We start from the raw sequence: 16,276 nt of genomic DNA, 5'->3' as shown, positions 1-16,276 counted from the left end.
GTGGGCTGGTGGCAGCAGCAATCACTGCCTTTCTGCTTAATGCTCGCCAGTGAGTTCACAAGCCATCCAACCATCTCCGGCATGTTTATGTTGTGTCTGGGGCTAAGTGACTTTACAAAGCCAGGCTTTGCCTTTCCTATTGCTGCAAATCCCGTCTCCGTGGGTTTGGGAGCCCTCGAGTTCACGCCTCTGCGGAGGAGGATTTCACTTCCCTCGTGTGGCTTTCCCACAGACCCCTCTCTATAACGCAGAAGTTGCTGAGGTCTGCTCAGTCTTTCTAGGTATCATCTTGGTCAGTAACCCTGGAGGTCACATGTGATATGGAAAGCCCCTTGGCGGAAGAAAACATACAGGGCTTTCACTTGAATTTGGTCGAAATTCTTTGGAAAAGGGCTAATGTGGGGAGGGGGGTGAGAGGATAAATTGCTGCACCTCTTTGCCTGAGCTCACAGTTGAGCTCCTCCGAAGAGGCAGAGCAGCCTGCAAGGAAGAGCCCTCACACAGCCACCATGCTCACTGCAAGGGCCGTCCTGGTGCTCGCGATGCTCCTCATCCTCTCCCCACGCTATGATACAGGTAAGGCACCTCATGGGTCACCGCTTAGGGGCATCCCGCTGGGGAGGTCAGGCAAGAAACCCTGGTGTGGAGCGGGGATGGTGCTGCTGGCAGGAGGAAGAACCCCTGGTCAGGGCAGGGCTGCACGGTCGGGGCGCAGGGAAGGATGGAGACTGGTCCAGGGGCTGGGTGGCTTTGGCAAAATGGCTGCAGGGTGCTGGCCGATAACCTGGAGCTGCCTCCTGCCCCGGGATGGAAGGAGAGCACCCGGGGCTCCTCATGGCAGCATCTGCAGAACTTGGGGGATGGTCCTCCTTGGGGAAGGTCTTAAAGCCTGCTTTCCAAAACCAGAGTTCATGGTCTCTCTTTCTCTTCTCCAGCCCCTTACACCCCGGTCGAGTGCTGCTTCAGTTACGTAAAGTCCCGTCTCCGGATGGCTAACCTGAAGGATTTCCACACAAGTCCCAAGGAGTGTTCTTCTCCAGCAGTTGTGTAAGTCCCAGTAATTTCCCCACTGCTGTGCTATCATCTCCTGGGCCACCACAGGTTCAGTTTGTCCATCCCATCTGGGAACAGGACCGGGCCTGGTCTGCGTGGCCTCCACAGGTGGCTGTGTTCCAGAGGGGAGGACATGACTGGCCACTTCTACAGGGCGGAGTTAAGGACATGAGTCCACTGCAGCTCCTGAAGCCTCTGCCCAGGCTCTAGAGGCATTGGGCTGCTGTAGGACACCACGTCCAGCATGCAGGATCGAAGGGAAGGGAGGATGGCACGGACACAAGTGCAATTATAGCTGTCATTTCTCAACAAGCTTCACCTTTTATCTCGGCAGGTTTGAGACCAGGAATGGGACCAAGGTCTGTGCAAAGCCAGAGGTGACTTGGGTGGAGAAAGCAGTTGAGATGCTTCAAAAAAGGAAAGGACTTAATGCCCCATGATGTAGAGCGGGTGCCCTGGTTCAGGCTACCCAACGTCCTGGTGGGAAGGACGGTTTATAGTCATCCTCCTGGAAAGGCCTGCGGAGGTCCCCAGTGTCGGGGGGATGGCACTGACTCCCCAGAGCCCTGCATCACGTCGTCCAGCTGGGCATCAGCTCCCAGGGTGCTGCCGGCCCTGCCAGCATCTGCCTGCTGAGCACAACTGCAAAATAAAGGTTTACTTCATGTGGTATTGGAGAGTGGTGTCCTTTCTTCTCCTGACCCCAGCAGCGGTGCTGCTGCCAGCTGGTCGAGGCGTGGGGCTGGCCAAGGGATGGGGTGGGATGGGGGGGGTCTTCCCACTGCCTCCCGAAACCTCGTGGGTCTCGCTGGGGTGGGCAGGGAGGGGGATGGGAGGTGCTGCATGGATGCTCTGGGAGTTTGGGTACTTGCTTCAAGGGGACCAAAAGGGGCTGAAGATATGTCTGAGGGCATTTGGGTGCAAAACTGCCATCAGTTTTGGGCTTAGAGCTTGTCCCTTGCATTGCCCCGTGCATGCCATGCCTGAGCACAGCCACGTCTTCCCAGGACTTTAGTGTATCTGAGCTGGGCAGGTGGAACAGATGGGTTGCTGAAGCAGATGAGGGATTCACCCACGTGCAGCTGTGGAAATCCCCTCCATGCCCGGGGCACGGGGAGCTCACCAGTGATCCCTGCCAGGGTTTTGGGAGGGGAGGAGGCTCAGAAGGGCGAAAGTGAGGAAAATTTGTGGGTTGAGATAAAGACAGTTTAATAGGTAAAGCAAAAGCTGTGCAAACAAGCAAAGCAAACGAAGGGATTCATTCACCCCTGTGCCAGCAGGTCTCTGCCGGGAGCTGATGCCGGGAAAGGTGGATGGAGGACCAGGACAGAGGTGAGGCCTCGCTCGGCCCTGGCTCCCCCAGGTGATGGGATGCTCGTTGCTCTGGACTGCTGGGCACGCTGCGCTCACCCCTGCGCGGTGCCGGCTGGGCGTCCCCATCCAGCCGGAGCCCCAGGGTCTGGGCTGCATCCGTGCCACAGCTCTCAGGAGAGGGCACCAAGACCAAGAAAACAGGGTGTCTCCGTGGTCTGAAGGTTCCTGAAGAGTAAAGGCAACAGTTTAAAAGGCTTCCTTCAATCTGAAATACCTCCTGGTGCCCCCCAGAGATCTCCACCTGCCTCCTGGTGCCCAGGAGACCTCTGGATCCCAGACCCACATGGGCCGGCCCAGCCCCACAGACATCCCACCTCTGATGCCCTCCAAGCAGGGTCCGTGGGACCGGAGAATGAACACCGCAGGGGGACTTGGGACCCCAGGGCAGCCTTTGTACTTGTATATTCAAGAGTTGGTTTTCCTCTGCTTTAATTTCTTTCTCTCCCGTGCATTTGCATTGCTGTCAGCTTTATCTCTTGCTTAGTAATTGCCCACTGCTTAGGCACATAATCTCAGCACAGCCAGCAACAAACTCAACAGACATGTACCTTTACTATTATAGCCAGTGTGTGTGTGTATATATATATATATTTGAACAACATTTTGAGTACATTTCCAAACCATCCACCAATGTCTGGTGTCCAACCCCACCCATAAAAAGGGTTGGGTTTTTTGGTTTGGGTGTTGTTTTTTTTTTTTCCATTTTATGAAAAGTCTTTAAGTGGCTTTGGATTGTCATCACGTCTGTGTCTATTCTTTTGTCTTGGTCTACACAGAAACAACAACTAGTTTCGATGAGAGCACAAGTCCCTCCTTTGGCCTCTAATATCTAATGCTAATTGGTTTTGTATCACCATTTGTGATTTAGATTTGTCCTTTGTAAAGTCTTTTTACTATCTACCATAGCATTTGTAATAAATAATTTCCCTCGATGCATTTACTGTCACCTTTTCTAATGCTATTGTTCCAGCCATGGCAAGGAGGCTCTGGTGAATTTATGAAAGTTGGTTGTTGTTATAGTTTTGCCTTTTCCTTTTTGGCCATGGTTGTTGGTGATGAAGGCTTCCACCAGAGGAGGGTTTTGGTGGCGTCAGTGCCAGGGACCAGCATCCCCAGCATGCGAGTGCCTTGTGCTCTTCCAGCTTCTTTGCATTTATCATATGCAGAGGATTCACATACCATGTTAAACTATTAATTTTCATGATCACTCACTAAAAAAATGACACGTTGCATGAGTCAGACAATATTTCCCATCTCTACATTGGTTGTTTTTTCTGTGCCTAGCCATTTTAATTTCTAAAGTTGGGTTTTTTCTTAATCAAAAAAAAAGTTCTATTGGAACAATTATAAATTATAGCGAGGTTGCAGTTGGTCTGGACACCAATAAAATCAGAAAAGCCTTAAAAGGGAGTGCAGAGCTCGGCACATAAGGTTTTCTGTGTGAGGAGATGTTGGCTGGAAAAAGCCATTAGCTCAGTTCTTCCTTAACTGCAGCCTTTTGCTTTTAACCCGCATTGAGGAAGTGGTGTGACCTGGTGGCTCGTTGGGCTGGAGGGTCTGTACGTCGGGGATGAGGTAGGAGCTGCAAAAGGGAAGGTGGGAGAGCCGGGGGCGATGCAGAGGCTGTAGAAGGGGGCTCGGGGGTTGTGTATCGCGTTTTGTTCCTCCAGAGCCCTTTCCTGGGGAACACGGCACTAGAAACTAGCGGTGCCATGCCCAGCTCTCTGCATGGCCACCCTGCCACCATGCCAGGCCACCAGACCCGATGTCCTGCAGACCACATCTTCCAAACCAGAGTTGTCAGCACATTTGTTGTATTTCCTTCTCCTTTCTCCTTCCAGAGAAGTCACACAAACATGAGCCAGTCTTCAAGGAAGTCTATTTCCACCTTTCTCCTCTCAGAAGCCCTGGCTTGCCCCATCCCCAAGCCACAGCCAGGTCACGGCTGCTGCTCCCACTCAGTGTCAGCCCACGCGGGTTCCCATCAGGTCCTCACCACCCCTTGCACGCAGACCACAGCTGCATCTTGCCTTCCTGGGAGCAGATCTCTGCATGGAAGCTGGGCTGATGTCCACCACCATGCCATGGTGCTGCCATCGGGGTCTGTGCCACCCGTCCCTCCTGCCCTCGGGGTCCTCTCTGGGGACTGGGATGAATTTCTTGGGGTTCTGGTAGGGTTTCTCCCGTCTCCCTGCAGAAATGACCTGTCTGTGCACTGATGACCTGTCTGATGATCACAAGCCCCCATCCCTCTGACCTTCTTTCTTCAATCCCATCACCAGAGTGGCAGAGGCAATGCTTGGGATCAGACCCAGACTCTCCTCAGACACTCTGCTGCTGTTGCCCCATTTCTTTACCTTCTATAAAGTCCCCTGAACCCACCAAAACCATCTTTGCTCCTGGGTCCCTCCTGGCTCTGTCCAATGCGTCTTCTCCTGCCTGAGAACACATGTCCCATCCCGTCCCACCCCACCCCATCCTATCCCATCCCATCCCATCCCACCCCATCCCATCCCATCAAGTGCTTCAGCAGGTCACTGCCTAACCCAGGGCCAGGGTGGTTGGGCAGGCCGGTCTGGGGAGGACTCATTAGTCACTCGCCTTTCATGACCCAGACAAACGAACTAAACCCGTTAATGACCTGTTCCTGCTCAGAGATTTTGGGTTGTCTCTTCTGTTAAAAATAAACAGGCAAGCATTAAACTTGATGTCTTGCATTCACAGAAAGTTGCTTTTATTCTGCTTTCCTGGGTAGATTTCTGTTCCCCCAAAGCTTCCTGGAAGCCCCTTGCAGCCTCGTGGCTGGGCCTTCTGCAGAAAGCAGAAGTGGCTTCCTTGCTCCTTGGCCTCTTCTATCTGCTGCTGGACGTGCCCCCCAAAATAAACAACAGAAATCCCCACATCGCTGGGAAGAGGCTTCGTAGAACAGGTCTGAAATGTTTGGAAAAGTGGTTCAAGTGGGTGGTGTCAGAGGATAAATTATGGCGCAGGGAGAGGTAAAGCCACAGACACCGGGCAGGGTGGCACGAAGCAGGACGGAGGAAGAGCCCCGACGCAGCCACCATGCTCGCTGCAAGGACAGTCCTGCTGCTCGTACTTATCTTCACCTCCTCCCTGCACTGTGCCACAGGTAAGGCACCTCCAGGGCCACCGCTGCGGGTCGGGGCTCAGGTCCCCACTGGGGACGGTGCCGCTGGCAGGAGGAGAAACCCCCTGGCCGGGGCAGGGCTGCACGTCCCGGGGTGCAGGGAAGGGGGGAGAGGGGGGAGAGGGCACCGGGCGGCCTCAGCAAAGCCGGCTGCAGGGTGGTGGGGTGGGGTGAGCCGTGTCCTTGCGAAACAGTGAGGTTGCTCTGCAGAGGAGACCTCAGGGGCGTTGGGCAGATTTGCAGGAGCTTGGAGGAGACTCTGGCCAGCGGTGCCCAGGTCTCAGCTGGATGAGCAAATGCTCGGGGCAGGGATGGGGGGAGCACGTGCAGCTGTTTGGAGCCTCCCAAAACACCTCGCAAGTTGTGCCCCCCCCCACCTTGGCAACCCCCCCCCCCAAACCTCGTCCCCAGACCGAGCACCCTGACCTCACCGTGCACTTCGGCAGCTGCAGCGGTGCGGGCTGCGGGGTGCTGGTCCCACGCCGTTCCCCTCCCCAACTCTGTCCACGTTTCCCAGTCCTGCGCTTGCTGGCACGAAGGGAAACGAATCCCCGGTGCGGGATGCTGGAGGAGCTGCTGAGAAGCTCCATGTCCTCTCTCCTACCTCCGATGTCCTGCCGTGTCACTGTCCGGCGATGCCGTTAGTTGCAAAATGCTGCCAAGGGTGTTCACAGTGTCCCTCCCTTCCCTTCCCAGCCTACTCATCGCCCACTGAATGCTGCTTCGAGTATGCGCAGAAACCCGTCCGACACGTGCAGAGCTTCTACGAGACGCCCAGGGACTGCTCCTTGCCTGCAGTTGTGTGAGTACCCCGAGGGTTTGCCTCCCACCCCGGCACGGCTGCACGGTCACCCCCATCCTGTCCTGCCCCACAGACAGCCCGGTCCCAAGGGGGGAGCACATGCCGGGGGGGGCTGTGGTGGGAAAGTAGCTGAGTTGGGGTGGGCAGAGGGGGGGAAAGCAGGGTTTGGTGCTTTCTGCCAATGCCAGGGGTCTGGCACAGGCTGCTGGAGATGGCTCCAAGCCTTCATCCAGGATGGGGCTGCACACAGGGAGGGGAGGGAAGAGCTCGTGGTTCATGTTTTCACTCTCTTTCCTCACTTTCTCACTGCAGGATTGTGACTGCCACTAGCGTCACGATCTGCGCTGACCCCAAGAAGCTCTGGGTGAAGAAAGCCATGAAAAAGCTTCAAAGGAAAAAATGAAATCCTCCTCCTGCCATCCACCATCCCACTCACCCATCCAATCCTCCCATCTCTGGAGGGAGCAGACGGCACTCGTGACACTTCTCCAAAGGGTCCTGTGGTCGTGGGTGCCATCACTGCAGGTGGAGCCAGCCCATACCCCGGCGGGACACAGCGGCATGGACCAGCCGGGCACCGAGTCCGTCCCAGCGTCACTGCTCTGCCAGGCTGTGCCCAGCGGAGAAAATATTTATAATAAAGACTCATTTCCACAAGCTGCTCTTTGAGTTTTTCCTGGTTCTTCAGCCCCAGGGGCAGATCCTTCAAGCCCAGGGCATGGTGTGACCAAAAACCCCCTTTGCCATGGGCACGTGTCTCTCCAGGCTCTGAGCAAACTGCCAGGTCACAGCGTGATTCATTGGGAATGTGATAGTGGGACCAGGTCTTGACCCATAGGTTAAGGCCACCCATCGGTGAGATTACCTTTAACCATAGGTAAGCCTATACGTCCTTGTCCTTACAGCAGGCGCTCAGCCCCACAGGCTTTGCAGGAATTCCAGAATCAGGTGGTTGAGAGTGGAGGGTTCAGGGAGAAGACACTGATCTGCCAAATCCAATTGCCTTGCCAGCTTCCAACTATGCTGGTGGCCACGGCAAAATAAACGAGGGAGGTGAAAAACAGTGTCTGCCGTGCCGGGAGGGTGAGGAACAGGCTCACACCAGGCTGATGGTCCCTCATCTCATGGGAGAGGTGCAAAGCAGACAGGGGAAACCCTCAGAAAGGTGAAGGCAAGAAGTGTGTGCGTGCCACGGACTGATCCTCAACCTAAAGCTTCATCAGTGCTTCGTCGCGATTAGAAAACAGGGCAGGGCTGTATTTTGTAGGATACTGAATGCGGGCAGGGGACGGGAAAAAGCATCACCTATTTTTGCCCATGAATCACTCAGTATCATGGGATGAAGCAGTGGTGGAGAGGAAAGCTGAAGCAGGATCAGATTTTGGGGGACAAACATCTCATGGGTTGTGCTTGGCTGTTGATAGACACAAAGTTTTAGGTTACACCTTCGCAGCACGTAACACCAGGGACTGATGGCTGGTTTATGTTCTGAAAGAAAAAACGGGTGTGCAAGTAGCCATGCAAGGTGGTAAGCTCATGGACAGACACCCCTGGCCTGTATTGCAGAGACGCTTTAAACATCTTACTTACTCAGCAGCCTTCCCCAATCGTTCAAATTTGAGGGTTCCAAAGATTATTTCTCCCCATATTGTTTTTTAAACACCACTGAAAATCAAAATCACATAGGCTCACAACCAGAACATGACAAGTGGACGACACGATGCTCAAGGACAAAAAGCAATTCTTGCCACGGTGCACAGTGAATCTGGACAGTTTTGACCTGCAAAAAGAGCCGCGCTGACGAGACGTGAAAGGTGTTAGAGGATGCTGCTGCCAAAAGGAGGTGAGGAAGGCCAGCAGATCATTGGGGAATGTTAGGGGATGACACGTCGCACCCTCTGTGAGAAAAGTGGTGGTGGAAATGTGGGACAAATGCGTCTGCCCACGTTACAGAGCAGCCCCTGATGAAAAGAAATGATGATGATGGTTTTGCTAGTCTCATTAGCAAAATAAACCGACGCTCCACCGGGCACGCCAATGTTGTTCTCGAGGATTTTACCACGATGGCCTGTTCTGGGCAGTGGGGAACGGAGTTGAGGTGATGTTCAGGATTCATCCAGACCCCAGGTTCCCCCGCTCGGGGACGTGAGCTGCCAGGTGGGAACGTTACCCAACGCGTGGCATCAGGACCCACGATGCAGGAGGTGCTCCAGGCCAAAAAGACGACGATTAGTCATTTCCAGGCTCTGCCCTAGGGGTTCGGTCACAAGCGTGCAGCAGAAGTGCCCCTTTTTCGCTGTTTCTGGCAGGGCTTAGCAACGGTGGGAGAAGCAATTTTGTAGAAAGTTTTGCAGAACAGCCATCACGTGTCACACCGAAAAAATCTTACAGCAGAAAAATCTATAGGTGTTGGCAGCTGCTGCATCGTGGACTTCCCATAACTACCCCTTATCAAAGCTGGGTAGGGCTTACCTGGAAGTCTTACCAATAATTGCTTATTTCCTTCTTATTGTAGGTGAGGCAGCAATTCCCGAGCCAAGAGCTGCCCCGACTGCCGAGGGACGCGGCGACGGCAGGGACGCGGCGATGGCAGGGACATGCTGAGGGCAGGGACGTGGTGAGGGCAGGGACGTGGCAAGGGCAGGGACACGACATGGGCAGGGACCTGCTGGCGCCTGCTCACCCCTGGACGGGGAAAACTCAAAGTGGAGCCAGCTCATCCTTGTTGGGGAGCGCCCAGCTCCTCCCGCCGGGTCCCAGGGCTGATGCCCCCCGAGCCGTGGGGCGTTGCTGCCCACCCGGCGTCCTGCCCGACGGCTGCCCACGGGGCAGGCAGCCCCCGCTCCGGCAGGGCCGGACCCCATCCCGTGTCGGAGAGGACACGAGCTGCCGCCTTCCCCAGCGAGCAGAGACCGACAAAGCACACGGCTCCACGCTAGCTCTTGCACATGGATGTGTATTTTAATAAAAATAATTCTGTCAATATACAGCAGAACGTCGATTTTCTTTACCATATTTCCAGTATATTTTCATAGGCTTTTTCTCAGTTAAAATCCCCCCCCCTTCCCCTTTTTGAAGTTTTCATGCGAAGCGTCAGGTAACTTAATTCACAAATACTAAGCTTAGACCGAACCAATGTGCACAATTTGTGTAATGTCCGCGTAGCCGATGTTGTACCAAAGAGGAGAAACCCAAACCGCCCCCCCCGCCCCCCCCGAAGGCGAGGAGGAGTCTGGAGCGGCAGAGGGGGACGGACGGGGCTGTCGCAGCCCAGCGGCGGCCGTTCCTCCGGGACTGGGTGGAAACCTGCAAAGCCCTCGCACCCCACGCTCCAGCTGAGCGTTTCATACCTGAGTTTTGAGCAACCAGCAGGAGCCGGTGAACTGCGCGGTGGGCAGGTCCCGGGGTCTGCACCGCCGAACGCGCCGCGTGCAAGAGCTTCAGGTGCCGGCGGCCGCCTCCTGCCTCCCCTGGCTGCAGAGCCATGAAGAGCGTGCACAGGTAGGACCGAGAGAAAAAAATCCCAATCGAACGCGTGCGCAGAGTCCTTGGTCTGGAAGAGTCACCACGAGTCACCACACTTGTATTTTTAAAAATTTCTTTAAAATTCAGATTATCCCCAGAGCTGCTGCTGCTTCTCCTTTCTCCAAGTTTGAGCTTGTGAGAAGCCCAGCCTGCAAAAACCCTGCGCTCCCTCCCGGGGGAAGGACGCGGGTAAAGCCCCCCCGAGCAAAGGGGTCAGAGCACGAGCCTGGACCCAAGTGGAGCGACCACAGAGAAGGTGGCTGCCTGGCCAGGGGAGGGTCAACAAGGAGCAGAGGTCCGCACAGCCTCCAGGAATGATTCTGCGGCGATGCGAGTGTAAATCCCACACGGGACTCGGCTTCCTGCGAGCAGGAGACAGCTAAACCTCCCTCTCGGAAATAAAACAGCTGGTAGGACACGTGCTCCTCAAGCCTGGATGAACCTCAGCTTGCCAGGCGCTGCTGCAGGCTCTGAGCTCTGGTGTGGGGCGCAGGGAGAGGGACAGACATGCCACGTTCACTCATCCATCACCCACCACTCTCGGTGCAGGGAAGGATGGTGGACAGCAGCTGGTGCTTCCTTGGGAAGAGGCCTCCAGGCTCTCAACCCGCTCCCCTTTCCTCCCCACATCTGCTGTAGCCCCAACACTTCCTGCAGCTCTCCGATCTACACAGATGAGACATGGCTCAGCTTTTGGCTCCGAGCACGAGCTGCTGGCCTGCAGTTCCCTCCATCACTCATTGTCCTGGGGCAGCAGAAGGGTCCCAGCAGCACACAGCATGTGGTCCCTGCCACATCCCCCTTCAGCCCTTTTGCAGAAACATCTAGGGAGAGAGGAGGTACCAACGCCAGCTCTCTACAGGAGACCTACTCCCCTCCGGATCCACCTCTCAGGCTGCTCTAACACAGGGCAGGGTTTGAAGGAAGCTGCTCCTTCCGCAAAGGGAACTCTTGGGTGGACCAGGACCACCTTTCCAAGGAACGTTGTTCCTTCCCTCATGCTGTGACCAGCTCCATGGGGTCTCACTGCGCCCAGGACTGCACCCTGCTTCTTCAGGGCAAGAACTTCCCAACACCGTGTGGTGCACCACGCAGGTCGATGGCATTTACGCACCGCTACGTAGCCTGGCTCTCACGGTTCACCTTCTCAATCAACCCCACGATGGCAGAAGGAACTCTGAAACTGGCACCTAAGCACCACGTGCCACGTGGGTGTTACGGTACCAAGGCACAGCAGCATCACAGCGATCCAACGAGGTTTGCTTTGCTGGAGAAGGGGACGGTTCACCACGCCTGATGCCTAAGGAGGAAAATGATAAATCCAGTCCCCAGAGCTAGTTACAGCGGCTCTGCTTGTTCCAGTTGTTCAAGGGAGCCTGAAGAACAAAGCTATTTAAAGAACGGTAAAGATGCCTTAATAAGACTGCGTGAAAAATAAGGACACGGCTTGAGGTTGAGATGTCACTGTAAAAACCCAGAAGGCAGAAGGAAGCAGATGGGAAAATCCTAGGCGTGCGCAGCCGCGAGGAGCGACACTCCCGGCGGGGCCTGATCCCCACACCAGTCACAGCTGCGTCTCCCGGGGTCCAAATCAGGTCGGCAGCAGCACGGCGAGCACCACCAGGATGTCGGAAATAGAACGGGGCTATCGTACCGACAGCCACACCTCTTCCACGTGTCCCAGAGCAATGAGCTATGGTTCTGGTAGACATGGGCTGGAGGGGAGGGAGAGCAGCCGCTGGACAACCTCTCCCAACAGCTGGACGTCACGTCCTTCTCCTTTCTGCTGGCCACAAGCAAAGGCTTAATTTCTAACCAGACTTCAAAAGAACGGCAGAAGTGCAGCAGCCAGCCCGGCTGCAGGCTGACAGATCCTTGCAAGCCCAGGAAGAGGACTTGGATTTGCCACGTCCGTGCTCAACAAACGCCTTGTTGGCATGAGCCACAGAGCTGACCCCGGGTCCCAGAGCAGCTCCCGCAGCGCCAAGCACTGCAGATACCACTTCTGGTGTTCACACGGGTGGGAGAATACGGGCACTGTGGGAGGCAAGGGAGCAAGAAGGAAGACCCGGTAGCAGTAAGTCTTCCCAAGAGAAGCTGGCTCTGAGAGCACATCGAGGGATGCGTGCGAAACAGACGGCTGCCCCCCCCGCTCACAGGAGAGCCTGACCGACCGCTCACGCGACCCTGGAAGTCTGGAATCAGTTTTTGTTAAACACCTGAGAGGATGGGATCACAGAACAGTAGGAGGAATCATCTGGAACAAGATGGTACCAAGAGGAACCACAAGGAACAAGATTTGGCTCCCCAGCTACACGAGAGATGTCCACAAACTGGAATGCATCCAGCGGAGGCCACCAAGACGGTGAGAGCCTGGAGTACAAGGCGTACGAGGTGGATACGCTTCCCTGAAACACTTATCCCAGCTACTCCAATGCCTCCAACTCCCGAATCAATCCCTGGTCTCACTCCAAAGTTCTCCCATCTTACTGTCGATGTGACTGCTCTCACCCACTGCTTGTGACTACAGCACGGACCCTTGGCCATGGTGAGAAAAGCCTGGCGACGTAAGTCAGCTCCACGAAGCTCCCTCTGCAGAACCACTGAAGGACACTTTAACCAAGGCTCTGGGTCTGGAGTTCCCAAAATGTTAACAGGCAGGGCACTGGGCTCCAACCCAAAGCCCATGATGTGCAGGGCTGCAGTTCACCACCCCTGAAAGCAGGTTTCCACCAGGTCCCCGTGAAACGTTATCCTTCTGAGAGGCCCTGCTGCAATGCGGAGTGTGAGGAAGGCAGGTGGAGTGGGTGGTGTCCAGAGTAGACAGCTTGGAGGGTGCTTCCCACTGTGTAGGTTACCGCTCTTTGGTGGTCACACTGGGCTCATCAGTTGAGAGTCGAGGCCCTCTGAGCATGCAGGCACGGCAGGGCTGGAAGAGGTTTAGTTGGTGGAGCTGCGGCATTTCACATGTCCTGGGGAGGACGCCACGGCTAGAGAGCCTCTCCCGGGGCTGCATGGTGAGAAATGTTTCCTGTGAGCAGTGTCTGGCTGTGGTTTGGACACCCCTCTTCCAGGATCTCAAGTCAGCCCAGCAGAGCAACCTACGGGTCACCCTCATGAGATGGAAGTCCTACGTCCAATGCTATCAGCGTGATTGTAACGCTGGGCCACAGCTGAGACCTTCTCGCCCTCACCCAGAAGCGTGAAGCCAGCAGTTTCTGCTAAGGGCTCTCCAGTTGTTTACACGGTTTTACTGCAGGACTCTTGGGAGAGGTGACACTGTGAGGGATTGCCCAGATGAAGAGGAGTCTTACCTGTTTCTGAGCAAAGCACGAGGCACATGGAATAACAAATCCCAAATCACTTTTGTGAAAGTAATTTTTAAATTGTATGAAGCCTCTGGTTAGGTGTACCACCACATTCAAAGTTAAAGATCTCAATTCAATTTAGTTCTGTTTTTTCAAATGACCGCAAGAATTCAAACCAAGTCTCAGCTGACAGAAACCATCAAGGAGCACCCAGGGACACTCAAAGATCAAGAGGCTTTGAAAAATAACCTGGGAAAACCAAGTCAGAAATGTCATCTAGGAATCAGTGGTAGGTTGAAGCCTGTACCTCCACCACACACCACAAACACGTTTCTCTTCTCCACACTGAGTCACGACTGCGTTAGTCAGAATCTGAGCACAACAAGCAGAAACTGCTAGTCAAACTGCAAGAACACTTGAAATAAGAAAAAAACAAAAAATCAAGCAAGGAACAGGTATGGGACAGATATGTCACAGCAGAAAAGCGTTTGCGCTCCCCAAAAACCAGAATCAGGACACCAGGTACAAGAGCTGGCGAGCTGCTGGCAGCAGCAATGAGTGTGGTTACGGCTGCGAGGCCAGTTAGGAACTGGGCGCGAGGGGAAAGGGAAAAACCTCAGCCTAGCGCTACTGCGTCCAGCGCACGAAGTGGAAAGCATCGCTGCTGTCTGGTCCACAGGGATCTACTGCCACCACACGATGCACGTCGTCAGTGGCAGGAGCAGTGACTCAGCCCTGCTACGTCCAATTAACCTTCATTAAGACCGTGGCCTCTCAGCACTAACCATGACACAACCGCAAGATGGTTTCTACCGTGGGGAGGGTGTCCATGAGAAGCCAGAGAGACCATCACACCACGCAGCTCCTGGCACCAGAATAAGCAGGCATCTAGGAGCATCTCTTGGGGTTTTTTTGTAGTAAAAGGGAAACCAAACCAAAACGAATGGTCTAGGATAGTCAGCACAGCTTTGCTGAGAGACCAAGTGGGGCGTTAACGTGACATATGACAGAGACTTGGCTTAAATCACCACAAAGAGAAGGAACAAAGAAAACCAAAGAAAACTCAGAAAGAGATGAAGATGGTGCTGCTACAAAGACGAAAGAGAGGTCTGACTGCAGCCAGACAGCAGCAAGGTAAATGAAGACCAACAGCAGAGGAAGTCGCCAAATGTGAAAGGCAAAGCCAGGTCTAGAGTGTTCCCAACTCAAGAATCCACATCAGCCCTAAGCCTTGGTCTAAGAAATGGAGAGCCTGCAGAAAAACGCCTCACCAGGCCAAGTTCACACGCTGCCTTAGGTCCAGGCACAGCACCGGGGCACGATGGGTTAGGCTGGGCAGCCTGGCAGCTCCGGCATCACGGGCTCCAGAAAAGACGCCTGCCCACCGAGTCAAACTGTCTCTGCAACCGCAGCGAGGCAAGGGCTGCAGGCTGGCGTAACATCCGTCACTGGGACAACGAGCAGAGTTGAAAATCAATAGATGAGCTTTCAGGCACACGAGCTGTTCCCCAGAATTGAAACCAAAGCCCCAGATTTGCAAGTTAAATTCTTCTGCTTAGTGCAGTCCTCTGCTCCTATCTGCCTAAAGAACGGCTTCGGTCTGCAGAGCTCCCTCTGCTTTTTTCAATTCTATGAGTTCATCTAATAAAAATATCCCCTCCATCTCTAAACCTTGTGGTGCCTGTTTTCTTAGACCACCATGGCTCTAGAACTGCTTCAAAACCTTCACCAGAAGGTAGCGAGAGGCATTCCCAACCACCTCCAACGCCATCGGCACGTTCACTGCCACAGTCACCTTCTGCAGCACAGGGGACACCTCTGCCCCCACTCTGCCTTCATTTCAGACCTCGTGTCCCAGCTGCAAATCCTTAAAGCTCTGGGCCACCGCACAGAGGTCACACACCACCTTCCTTCCTTCCATCCTTCCTTCCTTCAGTGGCACACAAGCTCTCTCACTGACGGAAGCCCCGGCACAGGTTAACCTCCATTTTTAGGGCAAACTTACCGTAGAATCATAGAATCATTAAGGTTCGAAAAGACCTCTAAGATCATCGAGTCCAACTGTCAACCCAACACCACCATGCCTACTAAACCATGTCCCGAAGTGCCACATCTACATGGTTTTTGAACACCACCAGGGATGGAACTTCAACACAAGCTGTTCGTCTTTCGCTGACCCTTCAAAAAAATTAAAAATTTCAAGAAAAGCCGTAACGTACATGTTGGGTCTGGGCTCCCCGGGGTTCTCTCCACAGCTACAGACCTAAAATTCATTTGGTGCAGAGTTACAATTCCTCCCGTGCACCGGGGTGACCCTGAAGTCTCCCAACAGTACGCCAGAGGATGCAGAGCCCGGGGTGCCACTGCGCAGCCTCACCATACACGCTCAGAAACGCAGAGGGTCTGAATGCCAAAAGCTTAGCAGCACTTCAGTCCACGGGCCTGATACCACAGCAGGGACACGTTAGTCCATCTTACTTGGAGGTTACTCACCCACAGATCCTTGCTGGTCACTTTTGGACCTGAAACTCAAATAATTTTTGTAGTAATCCTTAAAGAAACACTGCTGCTCCCTTCTGAGTGGCTCAGACCTTACAAAGCCAAGACTGACCGTAGCCCCGGCTCAGACCTTACAAAGCCGAGACTGACCCTAACCCCAGCTCAGACCTTACAAAGCCAGGACTGACCCCAGCCCCGGCTCAGACCTTACAAAGCCAGGACTGACCCCAGCCCCAGCTCAGACCTTACAAAGCCAAGACTGACCCCAGCCCCAGCTCAGACCTTACAAAGCCAAGACTGACCCTAACCCCGGCTCAGACCTTACAAAGCCAGGACTGACCCCAGCCCCGGCTCAGACCTTACAAAGCCAAGACTGACCCTAACCCACAACCTGATCTTGGCATGTGCTCCCTGCAAGGGTGAGCACAGTCCAGAGCAGTGTTCTCACGACACTTCCCAAACTCAGCAGCGCTCATCCAGCTCAGCGTTACGCAGGGGTCAGTAAATACCGTGATTACCGAGTCTCGGTGACACAGCCCTCCTACATGGAGAAAAAGGGGGATCTGT

At 54.5% G+C, this 16,276-nt stretch overlaps 2 protein-coding genes across 2 annotated transcripts; both read left to right on the top strand.

Moving 5' to 3' along the window:
* Window positions 1-322: 322 nt before the first annotated feature.
* LOC104633802 (C-C motif chemokine 3-like) lies at window positions 323-1,719 on the top strand. Its single transcript, XM_010300115.2, has 3 exons — window positions 323-576; window positions 936-1,047; window positions 1,388-1,719. The coding sequence occupies exons 1-3, from the start codon at window positions 510-512 to the stop codon at window positions 1,491-1,493; spliced, it is 285 nt and encodes a 94-aa protein (XP_010298417.1). The 5' UTR covers window positions 323-509; the 3' UTR covers window positions 1,494-1,719.
* Window positions 1,720-4,978: 3,259 nt separating this feature from the next.
* LOC104633239 (C-C motif chemokine 5-like) lies at window positions 4,979-6,924 on the top strand. The gene is made up of 3 exons (XM_075765837.1): window positions 4,979-5,557; window positions 6,272-6,377; window positions 6,690-6,924. The coding sequence occupies exons 1-3, from the start codon at window positions 5,491-5,493 to the stop codon at window positions 6,778-6,780; spliced, it is 264 nt and encodes an 87-aa protein (XP_075621952.1). The 5' UTR covers window positions 4,979-5,490; the 3' UTR covers window positions 6,781-6,924.
* The last annotated feature ends 9,352 nt before the right edge of the window (window positions 6,925-16,276 follow it).

The sequence above is a fragment of the Balearica regulorum genome, chromosome 13, assembly GCF_011004875.1.
Source record: "Balearica regulorum gibbericeps isolate bBalReg1 chromosome 13, bBalReg1.pri, whole genome shotgun sequence".
In the NCBI taxonomy this organism is placed as follows: domain Eukaryota; kingdom Metazoa; phylum Chordata; class Aves; order Gruiformes; family Gruidae; genus Balearica; species Balearica regulorum.
This window is presented reverse-complemented; position numbering and strand designations above follow the sequence as displayed.